The 25978-nt window shown below is 39.2% G+C and overlaps 4 protein-coding genes across 5 annotated transcripts; 2 read left to right on the top strand and 2 right to left on the bottom strand.

Moving 5' to 3' along the window:
• The first annotated feature begins 2668 nt into the window (after positions 1–2668).
• Positions 2669–5050, top strand: mlnl (motilin-like). Of its 2 annotated transcripts, none has more exons than XM_079684920.1 (5): positions 2669–2867; positions 3339–3464; positions 4134–4232; positions 4640–4745; positions 4914–5050. In XM_079684920.1, the coding sequence occupies exons 2-5, from the start codon at positions 3345–3347 to the stop codon at positions 4919–4921; spliced, it is 333 nt and encodes a 110-aa protein (XP_079541046.1). In that variant the 5' UTR covers positions 2669–2867; positions 3339–3344; the 3' UTR covers positions 4922–5050. The 2 variants fall into 2 exon arrangements, with proteins under 2 accessions (XP_079541046.1, XP_079541045.1); XM_079684919.1 differs by having other exon boundaries at positions 2670–2867; positions 3334–3464.
• Positions 4804–11581, bottom strand: LOC307041482 (retinol dehydrogenase 11). The gene is made up of 6 exons (XM_079684918.1): positions 11319–11581; positions 9094–9333; positions 8028–8117; positions 7700–7888; positions 7058–7167; positions 4804–5555 (listed from the first exon to the last, which is right to left on the bottom strand). The coding sequence occupies exons 1-6, from the start codon at positions 11473–11475 to the stop codon at positions 5376–5378; spliced, it is 966 nt and encodes a 321-aa protein (XP_079541044.1). The 5' UTR covers positions 11476–11581; the 3' UTR covers positions 4804–5375.
• Positions 11582–18034: 6453 nt separating this feature from the next.
• Positions 18035–23393, top strand: aqp7 (aquaporin 7). The gene is made up of 7 exons (XM_079680175.1): positions 18035–18401; positions 19136–19262; positions 19358–19495; positions 19615–19733; positions 19859–20076; positions 21785–21971; positions 23267–23393. Exons 1-7 carry the CDS (start codon positions 18264–18266, stop codon positions 23342–23344), a joined length of 1005 nt encoding a protein of 334 aa, XP_079536301.1. The 5' UTR covers positions 18035–18263; the 3' UTR covers positions 23345–23393.
• Positions 22334–25942, bottom strand: tpgs2 (tubulin polyglutamylase complex subunit 2). Its single transcript, XM_079680176.1, has 7 exons — positions 25792–25942; positions 25593–25672; positions 25422–25509; positions 25112–25252; positions 24834–24947; positions 24537–24700; positions 22334–23633 (listed from the first exon to the last, which is right to left on the bottom strand). Exons 1-7 carry the CDS (start codon positions 25865–25867, stop codon positions 23412–23414), a joined length of 885 nt encoding a protein of 294 aa, XP_079536302.1. The 5' UTR covers positions 25868–25942; the 3' UTR covers positions 22334–23411.
• Between the last annotated feature and the right edge of the window lie 36 nt (positions 25943–25978).

The following is a 25978-nucleotide window of genomic DNA, read 5'->3' as shown; positions in this document are numbered from 1 at the left end:
GGGAAGCAGCGCTGCGGAAGAGCAAAGTGGCGAGTGAGGGGTGCCATCTTCCCTTTACAAGCTTCAAAAATGTATTTATCGTGTGATTTTGGAAAGAAAAGTTTCATATTCTGAAAGCCAAGACTTTGTTTATTTAAAATCAAACAAAACACCCGAACCCCGAAAAACTATTTTTTTACGCAAAACCCACGTTTATTTTGAAATGAGCCGTTGCGACTTTCCACTGATTTTTGATAGAGCGGGTCACATGTGCATGTTTATATTAGCATCGCTAACACTCAGAGCTAACCTGTACTGGAGAGCATGTGTGTGAAGAAGCAGGAAATAAAAAAGAACTCATCTTGTGGTATAACCGGCAAGAGAGAAAGCCTTTGAGCTCCATACTGTTTCAGAAATAATCCTTGATAATCCATGATATGGCGTTTCATCACCGCAGAATCTTCCGGTAGAATCTCCCTCATGAGCTTATCCCCCTTTTTCTTTTCTTCTTTAAAGCTTTATACCCCAAATTAGCACTTTTGAAACAGGAAGTGAAATAGAGGGATATGAGGCATGGCTAGAATGGGTGATCTGTTTGTCATTTCAAAGACATGTTATATTTTTATATATCTGAGACCTATGCTATTGCCTAGCATGATAGGTGCACTTTAAATATTCATAATTTTGACTTTTGCTTAAATATCTACGATTATTGAAGCTGAAACCAGTTCCGTTTTGATGGTTGCATTTTCTTAAACATAATTAAAAGTTAAATAAATGATAACAACAGTTGCAGGACACATATTTTGTCATTGCCTTCTCCTCCAGTTTCAAATCATTGGCAATTGCATTAATTAACCACTTTATTTGTCTTTGTTGGGAATTTGTCATTTTTTAATTTATTAAGAATGTATAGATTTATCTTTTAACGGAAACATCCAACGGTAGTACTCAGTCAGTGCAGTGAGCAGTATTTAAGACATGTGCACTGATTTTGGCTACTCCAACTGGGTTTGAAATAAAGCGCTGAACACTTTATATGGCTAAAAGCAAATCAACTATACGTGTACATAAGAGAAACCTTTAAAGAGACTTTTGTTAGGTGATGAAAAAATGTAACCATGGTTTTCTGCGTCATTGTGGCGTTACAAGAAGTGCCAGAGGAGATACAAAGCTGTGCTTGTGTCATTGAAGTGCACTAAACAAGATACAGTGGTGGCTATACTTTTAATAGTCCACTCCTGCAGGGTGAAATAGTAATAAATATATCCAGTGATAATTGTTATTTGTAGGAAAAGCATTGCTAGAGTTCTTTAGGGTCATGATGTTACCGAGGAACGGATGCATGTGGGTCTGTTTGCACATCAACGGCTTGTCATAAATGTCACATTGTGTTGGATATTAGCTAAGAGCAGAACATTTATGACACACACACACACACAAACACACACAAACACACACACACACACACACACACACACACACACACACACACACACACACACACACACAACACACACACACACACACACACACACACACACACACACACACACACACACACACACAGATTTAAAGTCCAGTATACTGTTAAGCTGGAACCAGTGCATATATTGTGTTTTACCATTTAAAAAAAAAGTATCGCTCCAGTTTCAAAACAGTTTAAGATTCATTTTCCGTCTACTATTAAATGAATCTACCAATCATTTATCATCAATTGATCATTCAAAATCTTACATAAAAAACTCCCACATTTATCATTTTTAATGAAAAATATGACGGTACTTTCACATTATGTGCACTCAAATTCAAGCATCTTACTCGCTATAATTTGTTTCCATATATAACTTGGTGACTGAAAGGCACAGATTAAGCTTTGCTTCTCAGTTAGCAGTAGTCGGTTTTGAAGGTTAAATTCTGGAAAATGTGTTTGTTTGCTGTCATGCATGATAAGAAGAGATTTCTGTGTAACACTTCACTATCATATCAGCCCTTTTCAGTATGTGAGGAACACATGTGTCCTGTAGCTCACACAAAACCCCCAGTCAAAATGCGACAAGTTTCTTTCAGTACTTTTACCAAAGTTCTGTACTTGAGTTTTCCACTTTTTTCCACTCTACTACACTCCAATAAAGAGACAAACATTTTTAATTTCCACTCCACTACATATATTTGATAACTCTATCTAACACTTTATATAAGTTAATTAAAATAAGTCCTTTACTATCTCCGACATTGACATTTGAATGATGTATAAAGATTTCACTTTAATTTAGCCTCAACACTTTTTATTTATGTATTCCTGCTTTTTTGTACTGTTAGATAATATTAATTTGATTATTTTAATATATATATTTTTCATTTTTTATTTATGTACTATTTTTGTGGATATCCATCTGTGTAACGCAGAAATAATATTAAAAAAGTATAATTGAGAAATTCCCTGAATCAGTCCATACAGCATAATGAGCCATTTTAGTCGAATACTTTTATTCTTTAACTCATGAAAAAATCACACACTCACTTTTAACCAAGTTGTTCTTCTGTGGTTTATCTTTAAAATTAATCTTCCTTTTCCTTTTTCTCATCAATGTCTCCTATTGTCATTCGTGTTAAAGGTCAACTAAGTAACAGCATGGCAGGCTTACTACCCTAGTAACTAATACGAAAGCCAGATTCCTGAGTAATATGTGCGTTTCCAGGAGCATGGAGGAGAGTGCTGAAGGAGCCTGTTGAGGAGCGGATGTGAGGGAGGTCAGTAAAAGCTCAGGGATCAGGAGAGGGCTCGGTATAAAGGCTGCCCGGGACAAGCAGACGCTCAGAACAGTTCAGCCCTGCTCATCCTAAAGCACACTTCCCTAAACAACTGACCAAAGCTGACACAGCACGTGAGTAACATATGTCTTCTCCTCTCACTCTCCCTCTAGTCTCTAACCCCCGCTGTCTGTTGCTCCTGTCTTTCTTCTCTGCGACTTCCTGTCTTACATTGTGTACAGAGCTGTCTTGTTGTTGTAAGTATGGCTGGTCCACTCATTCTCTTATCTTGCCTGTTGTTTGTTACTTCCACGCCTCCCCCCCCCCCACCTACTAACCCGGCCTCTTTCTTTCTCTATCAACTATTTGTCGACCCTTGCATAATGACATGTGTCCTTGTTACTCTAAACTTAGTTATCTGGCACACACACTCACTGTCTAATTTAGATTTTGTTTGACCTATTTTGACTCTTTCCAACTGCTAAAAGAAAATTATGTAAGTGATTTGGCCTCAGTGCCACCCCATGTTGGTGTGGAAACATTGTTCTGCATGTGTGCTTATATGTAATGTATTTGTATTTGAACGTGTGTGTGTGTCAGAACAGAGCAGAATGAGCATGCGTGGAGCAGTGACAGGTTGTTTGGTGCTGGCGTGCCTAGTGGTGCTGCTGGCTGAGAGGGCGGAGGGACACATCACCTTCTTCAGTCCCAAAGAGATGATACTGATGAAGGTAAGCAGCTCGTGTCTGATTGGACGGAGAGCCTGAGTCACAGTTGTGATGTCACCGCACTCATACTCCCACTAAACTCTCATAAGAGCTTTTTCTTCAATTCTTTTGTCCTGTGGATTTACTTGATATCAGTTTCTCAGTTATGAGATTCGCCCCGATATTTGGGTTTTAATTGGACAACAACACATCTCTGTTTCGTTTAAGACATTTCATTGCCAAACAACTAATCAATGAATAGAATAACATGCATAAATAAATAGTAATCTATTCTTGCTAATGAAAACACATCTCCACTTTTTTCAACTGTGAGTCAATGTTATCCAACTGGAAAGATGGAATATCAAATCCGGATTAATATTTAGTTTGAGATGTCTAGTTGGATACTTTAATTTTGCAAAGTTTGAATAATTAAGTTAGAGAAATAGGTCAAGCAGATGTTCTTGCAGTGCAGAATCAGTGTGAAGGTGACAAACTATACATGTCGTATTGTTAGAGGGATTTCTGTAAGCATTGTGGCTCTTTATACTGGACAAAGACAGAATAAAAGGAGATCTCATTAGAAGTCCAAACTGTCTCATTGTAGTTTTCCATTTTCTTTCACGTTTGTTTTTCCTAACTGTATGACAGTAGGTTTTTATTGTTGTGTAAATGTGTGTTTTTATGCTGCAGGAGAGAGAAGGTAGAAAGGACATGGAGCCTCGATCAGAGGACGGTCAGTTTGAAGAGGTTACAGTCCAACAGCTTCCTGAAGTGGAACATGGCAATCCTGTGAGCACACACACTCACACTCAAACACACACTCAAACATACACACACACACACACACACACAAACACACACACACACACACACACACACACACACACACACACACACACACACACACACACACACACACACACACACACACACACACACACACACTCACACTCAAACACACACTCAAACACACACACACACACACACACACACAAACACACACACACACACACACACACACACACACACACACACACACACACACACACACACACACACACACACACACACACACACACACACACACACACACACACACACACACACACACACACACCTCTGACCCACAATATTGTTTTCACCACAGAAATGTCATTGAATACAGGCCATTAACACTTCTTCTTCTGTTTATCCAGGATAAAACTGTGGAGATTGCCATCCGTCTTTCACCCGAACAGCTGGCTCAGGTTGCTCCGGTCCTCGAAGAGATCATCCATGATATAGTGGAGGGACGTCAGAAAGGTAAAGTGTTTAAGAAGATGGACAGTCTATTAAAAAAAAGCAAACCTACAGTACAACATGGCCTTGTATCTTATTTTATTATTCAAACATATTTATAATACACACTTACAAGTGATAGTGATTGGATCAAAACCTTATGCTGTTCTTTCTTTATCTCTGTCTCCACAGCCAAATAGCCAGGGTGAAGACACCAGGGGATGAACGCTGTACAAACTCTTCAAAAAGCACTGAATGCTCAAATGTATTATTATGCTTTAATGAATCATCCAATAAAATGGAATTGAATGTTCACATACTGTATTAAACTTCTGTTGTCTTTTTTTTGTGAAGAAGAATGGAAGTATTGTTGGCCGCGTGATGTCAGCATGTCTCACGAAACCCCTTTTTATTTAACTGGTTATCAAACCTGAATGAAATCGACATTACATATTTGGTATAGTGTTCACAAAAAAACAAAAAGCAATTTTTTAATTGAGTTTAAAATTACTTCAATCAAATTGTATTCAGAAACATCTCCTGATGATTTTAAAGGCACATCATGTCACAAATGTTCACTCAAGAGGTTCAGTAAGTGAGGGTGGAATTTGACCCCGTTTCTGTTATCAAGCCTCCGCTTGCCTGATAGTTGTCTCAGAGCTTTGATGTCAGCCTCTCGCAGATCTCAAAGTCCTTGACCGCGAGGGCAGTGTCTCGAGCTAAAGGGGCGGGGAGGACCAAGTGGCAGTCGCAGTCACAATACTTCCCAGTTATCCCCTCCATTTCCTCTGCCAACGCACAGTAGATCGAGCTGACTGCACCCTCCTCTGGAGTCTGAGAGGAACACAAGAGTGGTGAAGGAAACAATGTGAGAGCACAGTCAACAAAAAGGACAGATATTATCTGCGCAGGTTCAGATATGCAGCCAAGAAGTTATCTCCTCACTGATGTGTGTATAGTATAACCAGATGTTAAGCTTATATACACACAGATGAACATGAGAAGGAGAAGAGTTTGGAATGGTTGAAAAAAAACAGAAACAGACCTACCGCAAATGGATTCCAGATGTGAAAGCTGGTTACTTTTGACCAGTGGTAGAAAGTAACTAAGTATATTTACTCAAGTAATGTAAGGTCTTTTTCGACATATCTGTACTTGAGTATTTCCATGTAATGCTACTTTATACTTCTATTCTGCTACATTTCAGAGGCAAATATTATACTCCACATTTATTTTAACTCTAACAGTTACTAGTTACTTTGTATATTTAAGAACACATGATTTGCTGATATGGTATATGCAGTACTGTACATCTACACAGTATTTCAAGTATCTAAATTCAACAGTCCAACATTCACAAAGTACCATACTAAAATGCTCACAGTTTTCCAGAGGGACCAATTTAAATGCCTTCTCCTCCAGTTTCACCCACAAAAACATACAAGTTTCCTAATATAGTACATTGTTGACTTGTTTAAACCCATTTCTGTTTGATTTCTGGTGACAGTGAGTTTCTTGAACTTTTAAGTAAAGACGCTATGTTCCAAGATCGCAGCAACTTAATTTCAACATATAAATCTAGGTTGTTATGATTCCAAATTGTTGTTTTAAGGGCTGACTCTCACTGACTTGTTAGTCTGGAACAAAGCCTGTAATGAAAACATTTTTTTTCCTGGAAGCATGATGAAACCATTCTGTTCATACTACCAGATGTGAAACGCAAATGGGCTTTTAAGACTGTAGTATTACTTTGATGTGATCAGCTAGTCATCTTTGCACATTGACCTTCAGTCCTGGCTGTCAGAGCTAATCATTAATAACATATTTTATACTGCAGAGTAGACACAGTGTCTTAGCCAATTATTCCAAAATGTCAACTCCAAACATCCTGACTTCTAATTAGAGTTCTAGCCTATGGTGGCTTTTAATTCTAAATCCAGATTCCCTACTTTATGTGGATGATGGTTTGTTATTTTATGTCAAGGAGTTCCCAAATATATTACATGTTTAATACTGAAAGGTTCAGTTGTGGTATTTCTAGCCTCCAGTTAAAGAAATATAACACAAGTTTTCTTGTAAATAAACCTATTGCCTCTCTATGTGAGCAAGCAGCCGATCAGCGTGATGATTGACTTAATACCAATTCACAATATTGATTCACCAAACAAGTCTTTGACCTCTAAAGCAGCCAACTAGTGGAGTGGCTTCATATAACAAAAGGATGCTCCTGAACATTAATCAATCACATTCTACCTTGATGGTTGCAAGACATGAAGACAGTGGAGACAGGAATTTGGACATTGACTCTGCAACGTATAATGCAACACAGTACTGACCTTGAAAAAGAAAAATCCAATGAGGTTGAAAAGAAAACGAACACCCCAGGGATAGTGTCTCAACACTTCAGTTGTGACAATACCAGGGTGGACGGAGTTTGCGGTGACACCTGCATGAAGACACACACATACACAAACACACGCACGCACGCACGCACGCAACACACACACACACACACACACACACACACACACACACACACACACACACACACACACACACACACACACACACACACACACACACACACACACACACACACACACACACACAAATTACTTTCAGCTGTTTTGCTAAAAGAATGCCTGTAAGCTTTCATCTGCTTCATTTAGGATGACTAACTATAAGTTCAAATGGCTGAAATAAATACACTTAGATGTGTGATCAGTAAAGGTTGACAATTCTTCTAGTACTTAAAAACAAGTCATACGCAGTCTTAAGTAAGCGTTTAGTAAATGTCCGGTCACAACCAAAAGACAGCTTACAATATAGAAAAGGTGAATTTCCTCTATTTCTCCCGATCTTCATTGCTTCTAAAAAAAAACAGACTTGACTTTTTGTAGCACTTGTTCAACAGGAAAGCCCATGCCTTATCTATACTGATGATTGATAATCCTAAAAACATCTTCATTTTACCCTACCTGTCCCTTCTAGCCTGCGTGCTAGCTCGTTGGTACAGATGATATTGTGCAGCTTCGTGTGGTTGTAGACAATATCCATGAAATAGTTGAGGTTCTCGCCGCGAAAGTGAGAGAAGTCCACTTCGCCCTTCTTGTGGTTGACCGAGGAGAGGGTGACAATGCGTGCCGGAGCAGAACGCTTCATCAGGTCTGGAGTGAGTCAGAAAAGGGAAAAGAAGCAGAGAGAAATATGTTGTTTATTATAAATATTTACATAAGAATGACCCGTGATAGTCAGTTCATATCCGCAATAAAGCTTCTGTAATAAAGTGAGACTGCAGAGTCTTACCCAGGAGCAGGTTGGTGAGGAGGAACGGTCCCAGGTGGTTTGTGGCAAAAGAAGCATCTAACCCGTCTTTGGTTATCTCCCTAGGTAAGCCTGATGATTGAAATTAGGTAAGATTTAAATGTACACATAAACACACAGTTACTTTTTTGTTGCGTGAAATATTGTGCCAGAAGTAAAAAAATATATACTTCATTATTGTCATTATAAGACCAGTATGACACTGACATCCTGATAACATAACAGCATATTATGCAAGCACACCTTGTCAAAGAAGAATTCATTTTACATTCTTAAGTCACACATTTCAATTCGGACATTGGAATTGAAATGCGAGAAAAAACGCTTTGAAACCCTTAACACATAAACGTTAGCAAATAAAAACAAACTCCCAAAACAATAAATACAATGGATTCTGGCTCATTTAACAAAAGTGCACACTGCTCAAGTCTTGTAATGGTAGGAAAATCCCTGCTGTTTGTTCTTGCATTACGTTGGCGATATACACTCAACTTGTTTTTGTTAACAGGACATCGACCTATTCAGTCTGTGGAAATGGAAGTTCACCAACATACTGTAAAGGTCATGAGGAGATAATGTTTTCTCAAAACGAACTTGTTGCTGATATGGCATCACATTATATTGCATTTTTGAGCTGGGTCTGTTTGTAGTATGGCTAGTTGTCTTATAAATAGCAGTGGGTGTCAGTTTGCAAAAGTATTTTGGTGAGAGACTCCAACAGGCATGTCTTTTTTTTACTTCCAGATGTGTAACATATGGTGACTTGATTTTTCCATTGTGGAATGAGTATTTGAGTCCATTATAACGTTTTCAATCTTTGATTTAGTCCAAATATACAGCATCTTTTTGTCCAAATTATCTTTTTTTGATGATTATCGAAATGTCCAGGGGGTATACCTTTAAGATTGAGTAGAATTCTGATAGCATGATATTACATATTGTCTGTTGTATTGCATTTTTATACTGAATGGAATTAATCAGTAACTCTTGTTAAAAGTTGTGGTTGATTACTTATAATTCCAGTTTAGCTATTAAAGCATGTTGTCACCTGATACTGCAGCATTGTTGACAAGGATGTGGAGCGCTTCTTCCTCTTTGAGAATCCCCTCAGCAAACTTCCTGACCGAGTCCAGAGAAGACACGTCCACTAGACGCAGGTGCACATCAGAGTTTCCGGTTTTCTCCCTGATTTCTTCAAGCGCCGCTGACCCCCGGGCCTGGCTTCGGCAGGCCAGAATAACACGGGCCCCGCGACGTGCAAAGTCCAAAGCAATGAACTTCCCAATTCCTAGAAGTCAAAGAGGGCACAACTTTGGTTTTCAATATGTGATAACATCAGCTTTTCAGGGCTCTATTGTAAGCATGTTCAGTCATGTGGTTTTGTGGAATAAATGCAAGCCTGGGGTTGTGTACTGTCATCAAATCTAAATAAACAGGTAGGGTTGGTTATCTGTCCTTCTATGCTTTCATTAAAAAAAAGTGACTAAGTCCTGTCTATGTTTGCAGAGTTTGCAGGTACTCCCTGTGCCTACCATGTCAAGTTCCTTGAGTCTATATCCTCAAGTGATTTCCGACAGGTTTGGTGTCTTAAAAGTGGAATATGAAAATGTACCAGTTTGTGCTGGCGTTTTAAGCCCTTGTCCATTGCTCGTTTTAAATAGAGGTCTTAAAATCTGATCCTCTGGAGAAATGATTTCTATTTTATCATCCTATAGAAAATTCTTCATGTTTACACAGACTCAGTTCCGGGCTTCAAGTGGTTACAAATTGCCATGTTTGCAGCGTTGAAGTTTCATCCTGTCACTAAACTGCTGTATTCATCTAGTTTTGAGCCCAGGTGCCAGTTAGATGAAGAATTTTCTGCCAACTAAAATCGTCTGAAGTTATTCTGTCTTGTTTGTTCTCAATGCATAACCTGGGCAGATAGGTTATAGGTACTGTAAGTGAGGCAGAAGAGAACACATACAAGTTTTATGAGAAAAGGTGGCAAGGTGATGGTTGCATTGTGTTGACATACCAACAGAACTGGTTCAGAAACCACAACTTCTCTGATGAGCTGAATGAATATTGTCAATTACTGCCACAAGCTCAAATATGCTGCTGCTGAAGTTCTGAAGAAATATGCTGATTTGGGTGAACATTTCTGGTATAAAATGTTCTTGTAACATCAGGTTTTTGCAGTGTAGTGCTTCCCATGTCAAACCAAACGAAGACCATAATGAGAAGAACAATTGTAAAACGTAATTGAAAATTCCACCAATATTTTTTTGTAATACAACAAACATAATAACAACAATAATGTATGAAGAGATTGTGGCCACCCTTCACTGTATAACATTTAAGCTATTGAATATTTTCCATTAAAGATGTTAACCATGACTAAGCAAATGCATATTTTTTCAGTTTAACCAACAAGACAACGTTGAAATGTGAAACCATTTTGGTAGCATTAAATTACAGTGGAGTTTTATTATGTTTACCAAAAGAAAAAAATCACCGAAATGATGCAAAAAGTAATATTATTTCCAACTTGTTGATGTAGTTAAACCAGAATGAGACAATTTGTGATTCTGGTAACAGGTGGGTTTTGAACATTTTCCACAAAATAAAATCTCCAAAATGATTCAGATAGTGTTTTGTACAACCACTAGGAGACCATTAATGTTTGAAGTGATTATGGTAGCATTGCACGGCCTGACATTGAGTATTTGTATTGAGTATTTGTGGTTGTTGTGTGTCCGTTAGCCTTGGAGAAAGACGCGGCTTATAGACTTTTTTAATTGATTTTTTAAATGAAAATTAGGTTGTAGCTTAAACCTTACTGCGGTTGGAGTTGTCGTTTGTGTTTCAAGAACAATTTGAGTTATTGATCAGTCAAATTGAATCCGTCAATATATTCTCTGTTAGCAGTCTAATCATCACAAAAAAGCCTGACCTTTACACTCTTTGTTTTTTTATTGATTACGGAAAATTACTACACATGCTTTTAATAGTTTGTTAAACCCATAGACTGTTTACGGCCAAATTCACGGTCAGAGGAGAACCAGAATGTTCCTCCCAATGGCATTTCCTGTTTAATACAAAGTCCAAACGGCTGTTCAAAGAAACGCTTGAACCAGGTTTTAGGAAGAGGGAAACATATTTAATAACAGGAATTTCCATTGACTAACACTGACTTTTTGCCACATTAATATTGGTAACTTTGCGTTAGTGCATGCCAAACCCTTGTTACAGTCCTGCAGAATGAACGCGTTAAAATTTAAATGGACCGACCTGTGTTGGCTCCTGTCACTATGGCAGTCTTCCCCTTCAGCCGCACGCTACAGGACTGCGGGTCCCAGCTCCCTCTGCGCTGGATCCGCACCACGAGCGCCAGCACAGCCGTGGACAGTACCCACACCGGGTTATAAAATAAATCCAACCAATGCATTGCACAGTCAGAGCTCAGCGTCTGTCAGTAAGAAATGATTGAGGACAGGAGCAGCTTGCCGGTTTGGTATCTGAGTAGACGACGCTGAAGTTGGCTTCCGATTCAGAGCATCCGATTCGGCAGTTAAGGGGAAAGTTAAGGGACATTTAATTTACGAACAATCCTCCGTGCTTGAACCTCTTAAATCGCTGCATAGCCGATTTATTTGGACTGGATTATCCCAGAGAGTCTAAAGATTATTTATAACCCAGTTTGAGATTTGTGAAACCTTTATTCTATTTGTGAAAATACAAAAAAGGGAGATTTCAGTGCTTTTTTTCACATGTAGACCACATTAGACCAGGTCCTGATCTAAAACCACTGGACCTAGACTCATGAAATCTGGACTGGATTATCCCAGAGGGTCTAAAGATTCTTTATAACGCCGTTTCAGATTTGTGAAACCTTTATTCTATTTGTGAAAATACAAACAAGGGAGATTTCATTGCTTTTTTCGTATCCTGACCACATTAGACCAGGTCCTGATCTAAAACCACTAGACCTAGACTCATCAAATCTGGACTGGATTATCCCAGAGAGTCTAAAGATTCTTTATAACACCGTTTCAGATTTGTGAAACCTTTATTCTATTTGTGAAAATACAAACAAGGGAGATTTTGCAGCTTTTTAAAAATCTAGACCACATTAGACCAGGTCCTGATCTAAAACCACTAGACCTACACTCATAAAATCTGGACTGGATTATCCCAGAGGGTCTAAAGATTCTTGATAACACCGTTTCAGATTTGTGAAACCTTAATTCTATTTGTGAAAATACAAACAAGGGAGATTTTTCAGAGTTGTTCTGAGTAGGCTAGGTGTGCCTAAAACATTCAGCAGCAGTTAGTCCAAGAGAGGGCAGAGAGGGGCTGTGCTTCATTTAAAGGGGGGTGTAAACTTCACGTCACACCAACATCTGGTTTACATTTTTCTTCACAATGCTCTATAAAAAAATCTATACAATTAATTACATTGATGAGTTCACTAAACAAAAATACCAGTACAAGTCCTGCATTCAAAAAGTAAAATTACTATACAATAGATCCTTCAATTGAAGTATTTTCCCAGTGTGGTGTCAGTACTTTTCCTTTTTTTTGGAAAGCATTGTCATACTTTTTCCAGTATTGAATGTGTGTCGATGTTATACAAAAAAAGGCAGATTTGGACATTCCTTTTGACTCAACCACTTCCAAATGTTTAACTGTAGCCTACGACTGAAATTGTCTCTCTGGCTCATGAGTCATGAACAATAGCTGTGTCCCAATTCAGAGGGCTGGGTCCTCCTGAGGACCCAGCCTCGCAGTCCCCTGCGAAATGAGACGGTCTACGGAGCATGTCCTTTTACGTCACCGGCAGTTACCCCTACATTTTGCCGCCCCCGTCACCTAGCAACCAGCTGCAGTCACAAGTGCCGGTCATAATTTCTAACACTGGGCAAAATATTTTCAAACTGTTTTCAAAACTGTTTTCAAAACTGTTCAATATGGAGTCAGATCTAGCTGTACTTATTTTGGTGTTATGTTTAAATTATTTCCCCGAGGTCGCAACAGGCTCCTGTGAAGAGGGCTTCATTCTCCCCGCGCATCTGGATAAATTGCGCAGTCTGCTCCTTGCTCCCTATCAAAACAAAATTGTTGCAGTAAGATTTGTATAACAAAAGCAGTTAAATAAATAAATTAGCTTTATAATGAATCCCAACAATATGAAAACCAAACAGGGTTTAGAAATATTTTCACTTCATATTATTTTATGTATCTAATATAAAGAAAACATCTCCAATTGCTCGTATATTTAAATACACAAATTAAATAGGTTTACTTTTCTTTCATGTCGTTTACTATTTGGGTGAGTACATTTAAAAACGAATCCAGCTGAAACCGTTGTAGCCGTTGATGGGACGTTACAAGCCATATATATTTTTAAAAACTCATTCGTCACCGTCACCCGTTGCATCCTGGGATATGGTAGACCGTGGAGTGTACATCAGATGTATCCTCTAAATCTGGGGAAAGAAGGCTGCATTTGCGGGCCGCATTCGGAGGAGTCTTGTCTTTTTTTTAAATTGGGACAGCCTTCGTTCGGCGGAAGTGACGTATGCAGGCTCCGAATGCATCCTCAGGAGGATGCGGCCGCTGAATTGGGACACAGCTAATGTCTCAGTTTCCTGGGCATTCTATAGTGCAGGGGTCGGCAACCCCTGGCACGCGTGCCAGCATTGGCACGCGGCACCGTAACCAGTGGAACACTAGGAATAAGTGTGCAAAATATTTAAATTGTATTTTCGGATCCTGAACGAGACCGCCGCCAGAGCGCGTCTCCCCGTTACCTGCAGAAGGAAGCCATGCACGCAACGCAGCCCCGCTCCCTTTATCTCCAGTTGACTTCTGCCGCTTTCCTCCGTGGTGGAGTGCTGATCGTTTCACCACGGAGGAAAGCACTTCACTAATTGCAGTACCCATAAGGAGCTGTACAAATGCCGCAGTTTTAGCGTGGCTGTGTATTTAGTTGAAAGCCCAGTGGCGATCTGCTCATCTCTCATCGAAATAATATGCTACAAAGGGGCGGACTGGCCATCTGCGTGTTGAACTTTCCTGTCGGCTCCCAGACCGTAGTCGAGGAGGGCTGAAGCAACAAGCTTCAGGTTCAATAACCCACTTTAGCTTAAATGACTGGAGAAAGGCGAGCTCTTCTTGTGAGGCCGTTGCATTTATTTAGCTGTTCTTCTGTTTCACAAAATACGTCTCTGTTTTTCTGGTTCCTCGTTTCACTTTCAGAAACATACACACGTTCTCTCCATAGGTTCTCTCACTGTCGCTATACCATCCACAAACACACATGCACAAGCCACACCCCTTTTAATGGCACTTCATGGCACTTCCACTGCAGTGCAGCTGCCCTCTAGAGGGCAAAACATGCCAATGACGTCTCCAACACGTCGATCGCGAGCTAGCGGTAGCTCGCAAGCCCTTCATAAGTAGCTCGCCAACCAAATCCAAAATGTAAAAAATACACAAAAAAAAAGGAAATGTTATTAAAAGAATCTACCCTATGCATAAACGAAAACTCAATCATAGTGAACTCTATCTACTTACTTCAACTCTATGGCGGCATCTCAGGTCGATTATTTTACTTTCCTCGCTCGTCGGTCCTCGGTATCACTGGAAGTTGATTTGTCTGTGCCATCTTGAGTAGCGTCCCATGGCGCTTATTTCTGCCGGAGGAGCGAGGATCGAGTAGCGAGGAGCGATAATGGAGGAGCGATAATCGAGGAACCACCAGACCATCCTCCGATGAAATCCTCAGATACTCGCCCCGCACCCTTACTGTGTATCACTCACTGATTGGACGATACAGTGCATGCACTGGTCTGATGCTTCTTGACATGAGAGCAGTTTCCCAGCGGAGCGAAGAAAACACATGACACTCACGGGACTCACTCCTCAGTCTATACTGTGTTTTGTTTCAATTAATGTATCATTTAGTTACAAATATGTGATATATCTGAACAACAAAGTGGTCAAAAATTATTTTATTCATTTATTGGAAACATTTTCATGATCGCTTTTTTCATTTATACATTTTAAGAAAGGCGTTTATCTTTTTTGAGAATGAGTTCTTATTTTATTTCATTTATTTGGGTCTACAACAGATCACGTTCTTGCAACAGTTTAAAAGGGGAGTAATTAGTAAAATATGCATAAAGAAAAATAAAGAATGCTATAGGTAACATAAGATAAGAATAAACAAGTTTAAATGATTTGTTATTTGGATCATATTCTAAAGATGTTTGGATTATTGAAAAGTATACAGCTCCCTTTCATGAGTGTTGAGAGCTGTATACATAAATTCATTTTGTACTCAAATTGCACCAGATTGATGCATTTAACTTCAACATTTAAAAAAATCTTCCCGGGGGTGCATGCCCATGGCCCCCCCTAGAGGAGGTGAGGTCCACCTCCAAATAAAGCAGGTTAAAATAATTAAATTGAATACATTTTATTTTAGTAAACACTGAAAACGGGTCCCACAGACCCAAACAGCACACAAAGGTTAAAGTTAAGCATATAATAATGTTAAAATGTGCTAAATAGATACACTGCAAACAACTAAAAAAGAGGAGTAAAAGTAGCTCAAGACTTGTTTTATTTTTTGAAAGTAGCTCTCATCCTAAAAAAGGTTGGAGACCCCTGCGAGTGTAAAAACTGTAACTATAAGTATCTGAAATAAATATGTGTAATGAAACAAATACCAATAACTGTCTTGCATTGTTTTCTTATACGCAATCACTTCATACTGTCTTTGTCTTTTTCGTCCTACATTTATTGTGCCCCCCTCAGAAAATAACTGGCCCCAGCCTGGCCCCCCCAGTCAAATTGGTCTAGAATCGCCACTGCTTTGAGTCAAATAAGGTTGTTAGTACCCTGTCATTTCCTTTAGCTGACTGCTTTATCTGATGACTAATGGAGTCATTAGGCATTTTAATTTGTGATAATTGTATTGCTACGTTATTAACACAGTCAAAAAAACTATTACATATGTATTAATAATAATAGAAAATAAATCAGTATTCGAAAACAATATAGTTATTTTCATAGAATACTGCTTTATTTGGCCTGTACGTACAGTGAGATGTAACTGGTGATGTCATGCTGGCCTGTAGAAAAACAGTTGCATCACATTTAGATTTCTGCGATTTTTTCCATTTGTGTTTAGGTAATTGATAACCATTGCAAGCAAAATAAAACACATGTTTTTCGAAATGTTTTGTTTGGTCACAAGTTTATCTAAATGTTTTTTTTTATGGTTGGCATAATGGAAATATATCTGAGAGATGGTACTTTGGAAAAAAAATTGAATAAAAGATAATTTCAACAAGACTAGAATTTACAGAAAGGAAAAGCATTGCTGCACCGACCTCTGTGGGATTAAGGGTTGAAGTCTGATGAACGTTTTACCACGCCCATGATCAAAGTGTCTGGCGTCGTTTGTTTCACCCGTTTACATATCGTTTTGCTGGATAGTCAGATACTGATGACTACTCGTTGGTATCAGACAGAAGATTTACAGAAGTGATTACGGCATGGCAAGGTTGCCCTACTAATGCTCATTTTTGGCAGAGGTCAAGGGGTGTTATTCACCCCTGAAAACAGACAAACACAGTTTCATTGATACAATTTATAATGTAATCTGGAACATCTGCAACACATTTCTAGCAAAATAAATGGTCCAAGTTGCACAGATCAGAGTCATAAATCACCACATGGGACTCCTAGTACTAGACTTCTGGTTCTGGGTTGGATTAAAAGCAGAGAACATATGTCACTGTGTGTGCTGTGTGCTCTGCCTGTGTGACCATTAAAGAGGGTTTCATCCCTCCAATTCTATTCTATTCTTTCCAGGGGACACTTGACACTTAAAGTGAATGAACAGCAGTCAGCATTTTTTTGTTTGTTACCCGCGTCTTCTTATGTTTTAGTTGCACCATTACATATTCTCAATGTATCATCTAATAATCACAAGCAATTTCCAAAATCAGCAGTGTGGGAAATCCAATGCTAACATGGGAAAACTACCCGTGGAGTTGGAGGAAGATTTTGGTACATTTCCACTTGCAGATAAGAGACTGTAGTCAATGAAGTCATCCTATTAATCAATAGACTTGCTTTACGATGAATTGATTGTTTACCTCAAATTCTTTTTGTTTTGATGTGGAAATATACAAAATCACCGTAACATGGTAAAATGACATACCGGAAAAATTACAGGATACAAACACGTTTTAAATAATATGCATGTGTAATTACGCACAATTTTGAGAGACTTGTACTTTACTTGAGTATTTCAATATTGATAAAAACATTAATGCATCAATAATTATAATCATTAATGCATCAATAATTATAATCAAAATACATTATATATTTCTGAAATAGACCAATCTGAATAATGAATACTTTTACTTTTGGTACTTTAAGAACATATTGATGCTTATACTTTGGTACTTTTAATTGAGTAACATTTTAAAGGCAGGACTTTTACTTGTAACTAGTATTTCTACACTGTGGTACTTCTACTTGTACTTAATAACAGGATCTGATTAGTTCTTCAATGCGCATCATTTATGCATATTAACATAATACAATCAACAGACTGATTAACATTTCCAGGAGAACATCCTGTAACATGTAAGCATATCTTTGCTATTGTAAAACCTACACATATTGCAGATAAACACTATCTGATAAAACATTACAATTAAAATAGCCATATGTGGGAAGACCCTGATATATTTAACTTTAGATGTTAATATTTTTTAAAGCTTCTATATCTTACATTTATAGGAAAGTTTTCTTCTTATTCAACACAGGAATTTTTCCATGACACCTGGCCTATTGATTGGAGTCAGTCTGGACAAATGCAAAGCTATTGGGGAGATGGGTCATACAGTGTGTGTTTAAACCTATCCAAGAGGAGGGGGTTGGGTTAAGGCTATAAAAAGGGTACAGATCCTAATGGGTATGTGTGACAGATAGAGGGAGACAGACACAAGAAAGAAAGACAGAGTAAAAAGGAAGAGGCTACAGAGGGAGGAGTGCAACAGAAAGAGTGAGTCTTGTTTTTGGAGTACGGTGTGACACTGGAGGAGGAACCACATATATTCTTCAAGGGAGCCTGAACTTTATTCTTGCCAAATAAGAAAACTCTTATAAACCAAAAACAAGAAAAGAAGGAAAGAAGAAGAAAAAATAATGAAGGATTTGGAGCAGGCATTAGAACTGGGGGTCTCTCAGCAGAAAAGATTCAACACAACTCAACCCAAAGTTTGGCTAAGGAATGAATGTGTCCGTGTTGGACTTGCTGAAACCCTCTGCACATATGTCATGATGGTAAGAAAAGCTTGTTGTAATAATGTGTGATTTTAACCTTTAACGCTTTTATTTCCATCATTCTGCTGCCACTTATATGAGCTCTTCTTTCTGTTTTGTATGTTCATCTGTAACAGCCATGTGCCATTAATAATTAATGTCATGCTCTTGTCCCTGATAACACGCACCCCCCTCTCACCAATTCACAAAGGCACATTCCAGTCACATGGGGGGGTCCAGGGTTGGGGATTGGTGGGTTAATGTGGGTGAACCTGGAAATGTTACCACAGGAATGGTCAGGCAGTGGGTGGGTGCAAAAGTCACATTACGTTTAGTAGCAAATCAAGCCTATACTTAGAACACAGCCAGGCTTTACTTGGAAAAACTGAAGTCCCTCTCACCCCTAAGTACACATGACTTTCGGAGAAGGAACCACATGTTTCCTGTTTCCCCTGAATGTTTTTCAGAGTCAGCTTTAATTTCACATGCACCACAGTAGCTTTCGGTTTAAAAAGTAAATGAAATAATTCAGTTTAGTTACAAAACACTCGTTGTTTTCTTACACTCCGGACGCCTGGCCGAAATGCTGGCTTATTGGCACTTATTGACACTTATTGATTAAGTATCCATCGTGTTTTGTTACATTTCAAATCCAGTTTGCTGTTATGCTTTCTGGAAGCTTCCCCCTCACCCTGCTGCTCTTTCTGTGTCTTCTGTGGCTTTGCCTGTGCTTGACCCCTTCTCTCTGTGTGCAGGTGTTTGGTCTGGGGTCTGTGGCCCAGGTAGTGACGGGGCAGGGAGCGTTCGGAGAGTACCTCAGTATCAACCTGGGCTTTGGACTGGGTGTTGCTATGGGGGTTCATGTTGGAGGGAAAGTCTCAGGTATGAGGAGTGACCTTTGACAGTTATATATATATTAAGAACTATTAAAAAATGTCACAACTCATCATCTGACACATGTTTTTGTACTCCATCAGGGGCTCACATGAATGCAGCAGTGTCATTCACAATGTGTATGTTCGGCCGGCTCGGATGGAAGATGCTGCCTCTGTATATTTTTGCACAACTATTGGGGTCATTTCTGGCAGCAGGGACCATATATGGTGTCTATTATGGTTAGTACACACTGCATGTTTGTTTATTCACTTCTCCTTGTCCATATATCATAGCTATTCAATTGTTTTAGTACAACATCTAAGGGTATCTGTCTTATTTATATTGTTTCCATATGCAGATGCCATACATGAATATTGTGGAGGAAACCTGACTGTAACCGGGGAACTGGCCACAGCTGGTATCTTTGCCACCTACCCCGCACCATACCTCTCCTTGATGGGGGGATTCATTGATCAGGTAGCCATGAAATTGAATTAGAGGATTACAGCTTTATTACAATCATTCTGCGCTCAAAATGTGTTCTTGTTGTATTGTTCTATACACAGCAATGTATGCTAAGCTTCTTTCTTTGTTTATGCCAGGTGTTGGGCACAGCCTTGCTTCTGCTTTGCTTGATGGCGTTGTCCGACCAGAGGAACAAACCGGCGGCAGCGGGCACGGAGCCCATCGCAGTTGGTCTGCTGGTGCTGCTCATCGGCATCTCTATGGGAAGAAACAGCGGATATGCTATCAACCCCACCAGAGACATCGCCCCCAGGCTCTTCACTGCTGTAGCAGGCTGGGGGATGGACGTGTTCAGGTACATACATGATATTTTGGCTTCTGGGGACATTTCTGTATGTCACTTTGGGTTCATTTGAGGGCAAAACATCTCTGTTAATAGTTATTCTGTTCTGAGTTGATTGTTCATACATAGAGGGTACTACTGCTGGTGGTTTCAAACAATGCAAGTGGAAAACATATTAGTTAACAATTTAGTTGGTTGTCTGTACGCATAATTTTGGGAGTATTTGTAACTCTTTAACAACTTGTATTTTGAGATTTACAATTCAACTGTTTCCCCTTGTTCATGGATGATTAACATATTGTTTATATAAAATATATAACTCATAATGATAGATAGTACATATACACTGAACAAAAATATGAATGCAACACTTTTGTTTTTGCTCCCATTTTTCATGAGATGAACTCAAAGATCTAAAACATTTTCTATATACACAAAATAACCATTTCTCTCAAATATTGTTCACAAATCTGAAAAAATCTGTGATAGTGAGCACTTCTCCTTTGCCGAGATAATCCATCCCACCTCACAGGTGTGGCATATCAAGATGCTGATTAGACAGCATGATTATGATAAGGTATGCCTTAGGCTGGCCACAATAAAAGGCCACTCTGAAACGTGCAGTTCTGCTTTATTGGGGGGGTCTGGGGGGGTCCGAAAACCCTAGGGTTAAACCCTAACCCTAACCCTAACATGTCACCCATTGAGCATGTTTGGGATGCTCTGGATCGGCGTATACGACAGCGTTTTCCAGTTCCTGCCAATATCCAGCAACTTCGCACAGCCATTGAAGAGGAGTGGACCAACATTCCACAGGCCACAATCAACAACCTTATCAACTCTATGCGAAGGAGATGTGTCGCACTGCGTGAGGCAAATGGTGGTCACACCAGATACTGACTGGTTTTCGGACCCCCCCAGACCCTGAGGCTGTGCGAAGTTGCTGGATATTGGCAGGAACTGGAACACGCTGTCGTATACGCCGATCCAGAGCATCCTAAACATGTTAGGGTTAGGGTTAGGGTTTAACCCTAGGGTTTTCGGACCCCCCCAGGCCCCCCCAATAAAGCAGAACTGCACGTTTCAGAGTGGCCTTTTATTGTGGCCAGCCTAAGGCACACCTGTGCAATAATCATGCTGTCTAATCAGCATCTTGATATGCCACACCTGTGAGGTGGGATGGATTATCTCGGCAAAGGAGAAGTGCTCACTATCACAGATTTTTTCAGATTTGTGAACAATATTTGAGAGAAATGGTTATTTTGTGTAAATCGAAAATGTTTTAGATCTTTGAGTTCATCTCATGAAAAATGGGAGCAAAAACAAAAGTGTTGCATTTATATTTTTGTTCAGTGTACTTGAACAAGTCGCTCAATCTATGCTATAAAACTTGTCATAGTTTTAGGGGAGGCTCAGTGAATGGAAATAAAGACATTACATTAGTTATCAACAGACCAATACATTATGGAGCCTAAATGAGTGTTATTAAATAGTTCAGAGTTACAGTAGTTTTGGATATTTTTCAGCTTTTTTCCCACTTTTCCCCAAATATTATTTCAAGTATTTGATGTAGTAAGGTAAAAAAAATGGGAGTTGAAACTCATTACTGATTATAGGCAGAATATCCTAATATTGTGACCAAATATTTATGCAAAAAAAAGTTTTGTATTCATCGTGTAATTTTCTAATAGTTGACTGTTATCTGTTTTTATCTGTGCAGGGCTGGAAATGGTTGGTGGTGGGTGCCACTGGTTGCGCCCCCGATTGGAGGAGTACTAGGTGCAGGACTGTACAAGGTGTTGGTGGAAATGCACCACCCCCACGTCTCTGAGCCGGTTGATGGGTTGATGGAGGAGTTTGATGAGGAGGCTGTCCCCCTGAAGAAACAGAAGATAATCTGTGCCAATGTATGTGTCTGACACCCTCAACTGTGTGATATGTGTGTGTAGCATTCCATAATGGCTAAGGGTTAAAGTAATAGACCAAAAACAAATATCAAAGATGGAGGACATTAGGACTTTTACAACAAGAAAGAATGGCTCAAAACATCTCAAGCTATTTTAAAAAGGTTAGTCTATTTTATGTGATTCATTTCACCACCAACCTTAGTTACTTGAATGCAGTTTCTGAACTTGTCAGACAGCAACATATATAGAACACCGTGAGGCTGACATCTAGCACTTATTTCTCCAATCCGCACTAGTTCAGCTACTTAGACGAACGTTGAAATCTAATTGGAATTGAATGCATAGAAGATGAAAAAACACACTTATACTTCATGTTTTTTTATTGAGGTAATAGCAGCTTGTAATACATTGGAAGACACCTTTAATATCTTTCATAATAACAATCAACAGGAGACGATTAACATGAGCTTGGGCACTACATGTGAAGCAAAGTAAAAAGCCTTCTATCCAAACATGTATCTTTAGGAAAATAAAATAGAAACAGTAGGAGTTTGCTCCTCACAGCTTGAAATGGCAGCAGCACAAGCAAAGATAAAACACACATTAATCTTTCCAAAAAATCCAGTGCACAGCAGCTTGAAGCTCAAACATGTAAGATTAGATTAGGTAATGTGTTATGATTAACTTTGTAGGAGTTCCAAAGTACTTGAACAAAAAACGAATTAATCCTGGATGTCTAATAAATCTGCCACGGCAGCAAGAGCACTAAAGTTAGCACATTATTTTCCTTAAATGCTGGAATCAAACCGCATCACTGTCAGAGCAGATGTCATTATTAGATAAACAAACTCATAGGACTAAACTATTTAGAGTTTGTAACAAGAGCTATGACTTTAGTCATACAAGCACTTACTGCCCAACTGAAAAAGTATTATTTGTATTCGTCCTGTTTGTTATTTACCAATTTTACACTTATTTTAAATGTGTTTATATGATGTATTTGATTGTTGTAAGAGAAATTTGAAATGTAAATATATACAATGATAAATACAGATATTTACTTATGCTGATAACTTAAGTATTAAAGAGTCTCTATTAGTGACAGCACTCAAAACATGTCAGGATTATTTGTCGGCAGCACTTGATTAGATTTTTTACAATGGCTGTTTTTACTTATGTTTACCACTAGGTGTTACTAGTGACACCTGTATCAAATGTGGCTTTCCTGAATGAATGTATTGGTGAGAAACGCAACAACTGTGCTCAAGAAAAACTCTTCTTATGTATCCATTCAGACGTGCACCATTCCAGACTTGCTTTTGGACAACATGCTCTCATTGAGCATAACGAAGCTAACCAAACCCGAACCTTGAAGGACTTGCGAGCTGCTCCACTAACCCTAAAAGCTGGTTGAAAGGTTTTCCTCTGATGGAAAAATTCTCACCGCTTTCCCCCACTGTGGTGTCTCACTGCGCTGCTTTGGCTCTTTGCTGTGCTCCCTAGGCTGCATGGTGTCGACTGCTTCTTCTTTAAGACAGGTACCTTGGCTTTTCCTTTGAAGGCCTTTGTAGGATCCAGCTTGTTGAGGTGGGAATCTCCTGCAGGATCCGCAAAGTTGAGCTCACTGCTAAAAGTCAGAGGCTGGTACAGTGATGCCCACTGCTGCAGAGGGAACAGGAGATAGATTGTTTACATGCTGTTTGTAGTTATGTAGACTAAATCATAAAAGAACCTGTGCAATGTGGTTTTAGAACTGAGCACAACAGTAGGCATACTACAAGGAGATGGCAAAAGCCCCATCACTTTCTTAGGAAAATGTTCCTGCTCTGTCATTTGCATTCGCTGAAACATTTGGCCTTCAGTGAACAGAAATAAAAGTTTATATTTCTGATGAATAGAGTTAAAAACTGTTAGGCCTTGTGTAAGTGTTTAGACACTTTCAGTATTATGTCTTAATGTGTTAAATGAGACAACTTTGTAGTTTACTGTGAATGAAACCGAATAAATAAAATGTATTTTATTACACATGCAATGACTTCAAGTGTGTGTGTTTTTTTTAAAATTAGGGATGAGCTCATGCTATAATCAGTCATGCTATCTGATCAATACTGCCATAGAAAATCAAATCAAAGGATCATATTTCAGGGACAAAGAAGAATAAGATACTCCAAAGTCATCCCTTACGGTTGACCTAAATATAAACAACTATCATTAAGGTATAGTCTACATTACGTGTTGAGTTGTATATAGTTATTATTAAAAGTTTAAATTAATAAAGTTGCAAAATCGAGTCATTTTGTGGCTGCATTTCTTCTTTTAGGGAAGTCAAATCTGTCTTTCACAGGATGAGCCTGATGTTTTGTAGATAGCTATGTAAAGCATAGTGCATCCGTACAAATGTATTATTAACAGCTTAGTATTTCAAGAGAGGGAAAAAGATGGCATTGAAATTGGTTGAGGTAGAGTTTATGAGATGAAAAAAGAATACCACTTTCAAAGTTATCCCTATTAATAATACAAAATGTTAAACCACAACACTTTATCATAGAAAGAGGGATTAGACACCTTGGCCTGGGGGCTGGGGCCGTACGGGGTGAAGGCATACTGCCACTCAGGCAGACCCAGGTGGGTGATCATCAGTCGGTAGTAGGAGGTGAAGGTTGCCGTCAGTAAATGCCAACACAGCGAGCGATCAAGGAACCAAATTTCACTTTGCTGGGCTACCACACCTGACAAAAGTCAAAGAACAACACATACATTATGCTGCATTTATTGTAACATATTATAGATGGATCATTGTTTTTAAAATAGTAACATTGTTGTTCGGAGAAATCCTAAAAAGTTGAAAGTTTGTGAGATCACCTGTAGTGCAGTTTTTGTAGACTAGACACACTTTCCCATTCACACCGCAGGAGTGCAGCTCGAAGATGCGGCTCCGGGAATCAAAGTGGGGTGCAGCAGGAGCACAACCCCTCCCTGGCACACAAAACATTAATGAGTCTGGAATAAATATTAACTTTGCAATCAACATTTCATTCATTAGATTGCTTTCTGCACAACTGAGCACACAAACAGACTTAATCAAAGTTGACAGGCTGTAATTGTTGAGTTGAGCCCAAATGAGGCTGTGACAGGTTTACCACTTTCTGCGCCGTCCTCCTCCCAGTCCAGGTCTGCCAGCGAGGGGGCATTGGGCAGAGAGAATAGTGATACTGGTTGGAGGAGTGGGCACAGGCTGGACACACTGTTTATCATCATGCATCCCAGGGGAACACACTCATCTGGAAGGCAAACACATACACACAGTTAGGATTGTATCACATAGCCGTCATTTCTTCACAAAAGGCATTGATGGAAAAAAATCTATTTTTCATTGACCTTTATCATGTTGCCTTTCATTCAAATATATTAAGACTTCTATGAGACAGACAAACTAATGATGACACCTACTGTCTAGTTTAACACTCCAGGTAAGCGTGAATCCATCAGTTGTCAGATAGAAATCTCGCAGGTCCTCTGGCAAAATACAAGTGTTTTTCTGAGGAAAAAATAGAGCAGGGTAATAAGATAACAATGTATGACAGAGCAAATGTATTTGTCATAAATTGCTCCATCTTTCACCTGTTCCCATGACAGGAGGCTCCTCTTCTCTGAAGGCTCCCTCTCAACAACACGCACATCGACCACACCTGGCATGTTCTCTGTCAAGATAGGGACACATTCATAACATGTATTAGTTAACTGCCCCATCTGTTTGCTAGCTAACATGAACATTAACGTTACTAGCTAGTTTCATAGCGAAAATCCCAATGACACACACCGAGTATTCGAGTAATGCCAAGCGTCAGTCTCTCAGCAACACCTTTAAAGGTTAAGCTTTCTTTAGTCTCTTCCATTTGGTATTCACAAATGTGCACCAAACAGAGCAAGCATCCTTTGCAGCTATCTGCCCTGTATCGTTCACCTCTCAGCTGACAACACAGGAAGCGACAGATGCAGCTTTGACG

Source organism: Notothenia rossii (genome assembly GCF_949606895.1).
Source record: "Notothenia rossii genome assembly, chromosome: 5".
In the NCBI taxonomy this organism is placed as follows: Eukaryota; Metazoa; Chordata; class Actinopteri; order Perciformes; family Nototheniidae; genus Notothenia; species Notothenia rossii.
Note: the sequence above shows the minus strand (reverse complement) of the source record. Positions and strands in the feature narration are given on the sequence as shown.

What these genes read in the sequence shown, in the direction of transcription:
- mlnl (XM_079684920.1), top strand. Translation starts at nt 3,345, where the DNA reads ATGAGCATGCGTGGAGCAGTGACAGGTTGTTTGGTGCTGGCGTGCCTA. An exon ending in AAGAGATGATACTGATGAAG is followed by an intron (nt 3,465 to 4,133) that starts GTAAGCAGCTCG and finishes TTTATGCTGCAG; the next exon opens with GAGAGAGAAGGTAGAAAGGA. An exon ending in AAGTGGAACATGGCAATCCT is followed by an intron (nt 4,233 to 4,639) that starts GTGAGCACACAC and finishes CTGTTTATCCAG; the next exon opens with GATAAAACTGTGGAGATTGC.
- LOC307041482 (XM_079684918.1), bottom strand. Translation starts at nt 11,475, where the DNA reads ATGCATTGGTTGGATTTATTTTATAACCCGGTGTGGGTACTGTCCACG. An exon ending in AGTGACAGGAGCCAACACAG is followed by an intron (nt 9,334 to 11,318) that starts GTCGGTCCATTT and finishes TTTGACTTCTAG; the next exon opens with GAATTGGGAAGTTCATTGCT. An exon ending in CAACAATGCTGCAGTATCAG is followed by an intron (nt 8,118 to 9,093) that starts GTGACAACATGC and finishes TTCAATCATCAG; the next exon opens with GCTTACCTAGGGAGATAACC.
- aqp7 (XM_079680175.1), top strand. Translation starts at nt 18,264, where the DNA reads ATGAAGGATTTGGAGCAGGCATTAGAACTGGGGGTCTCTCAGCAGAAA. An exon ending in TGTTGGAGGGAAAGTCTCAG is followed by an intron (nt 19,263 to 19,357) that starts GTATGAGGAGTG and finishes GTACTCCATCAG; the next exon opens with GGGCTCACATGAATGCAGCA. An exon ending in CATATATGGTGTCTATTATG is followed by an intron (nt 19,496 to 19,614) that starts GTTAGTACACAC and finishes TTCCATATGCAG; the next exon opens with ATGCCATACATGAATATTGT.
- tpgs2 (XM_079680176.1), bottom strand. Translation starts at nt 25,867, where the DNA reads ATGGAAGAGACTAAAGAAAGCTTAACCTTTAAAGGTGTTGCTGAGAGA. An exon ending in TGGCATTACTCGAATACTCG is followed by an intron (nt 25,673 to 25,791) that starts GTGTGTGTCATT and finishes CTATCTTGACAG; the next exon opens with AGAACATGCCAGGTGTGGTC. An exon ending in CTGGAGTGTTAAACTAGACA is followed by an intron (nt 25,253 to 25,421) that starts GTAGGTGTCATC and finishes TTTGCCTTCCAG; the next exon opens with ATGAGTGTGTTCCCCTGGGA.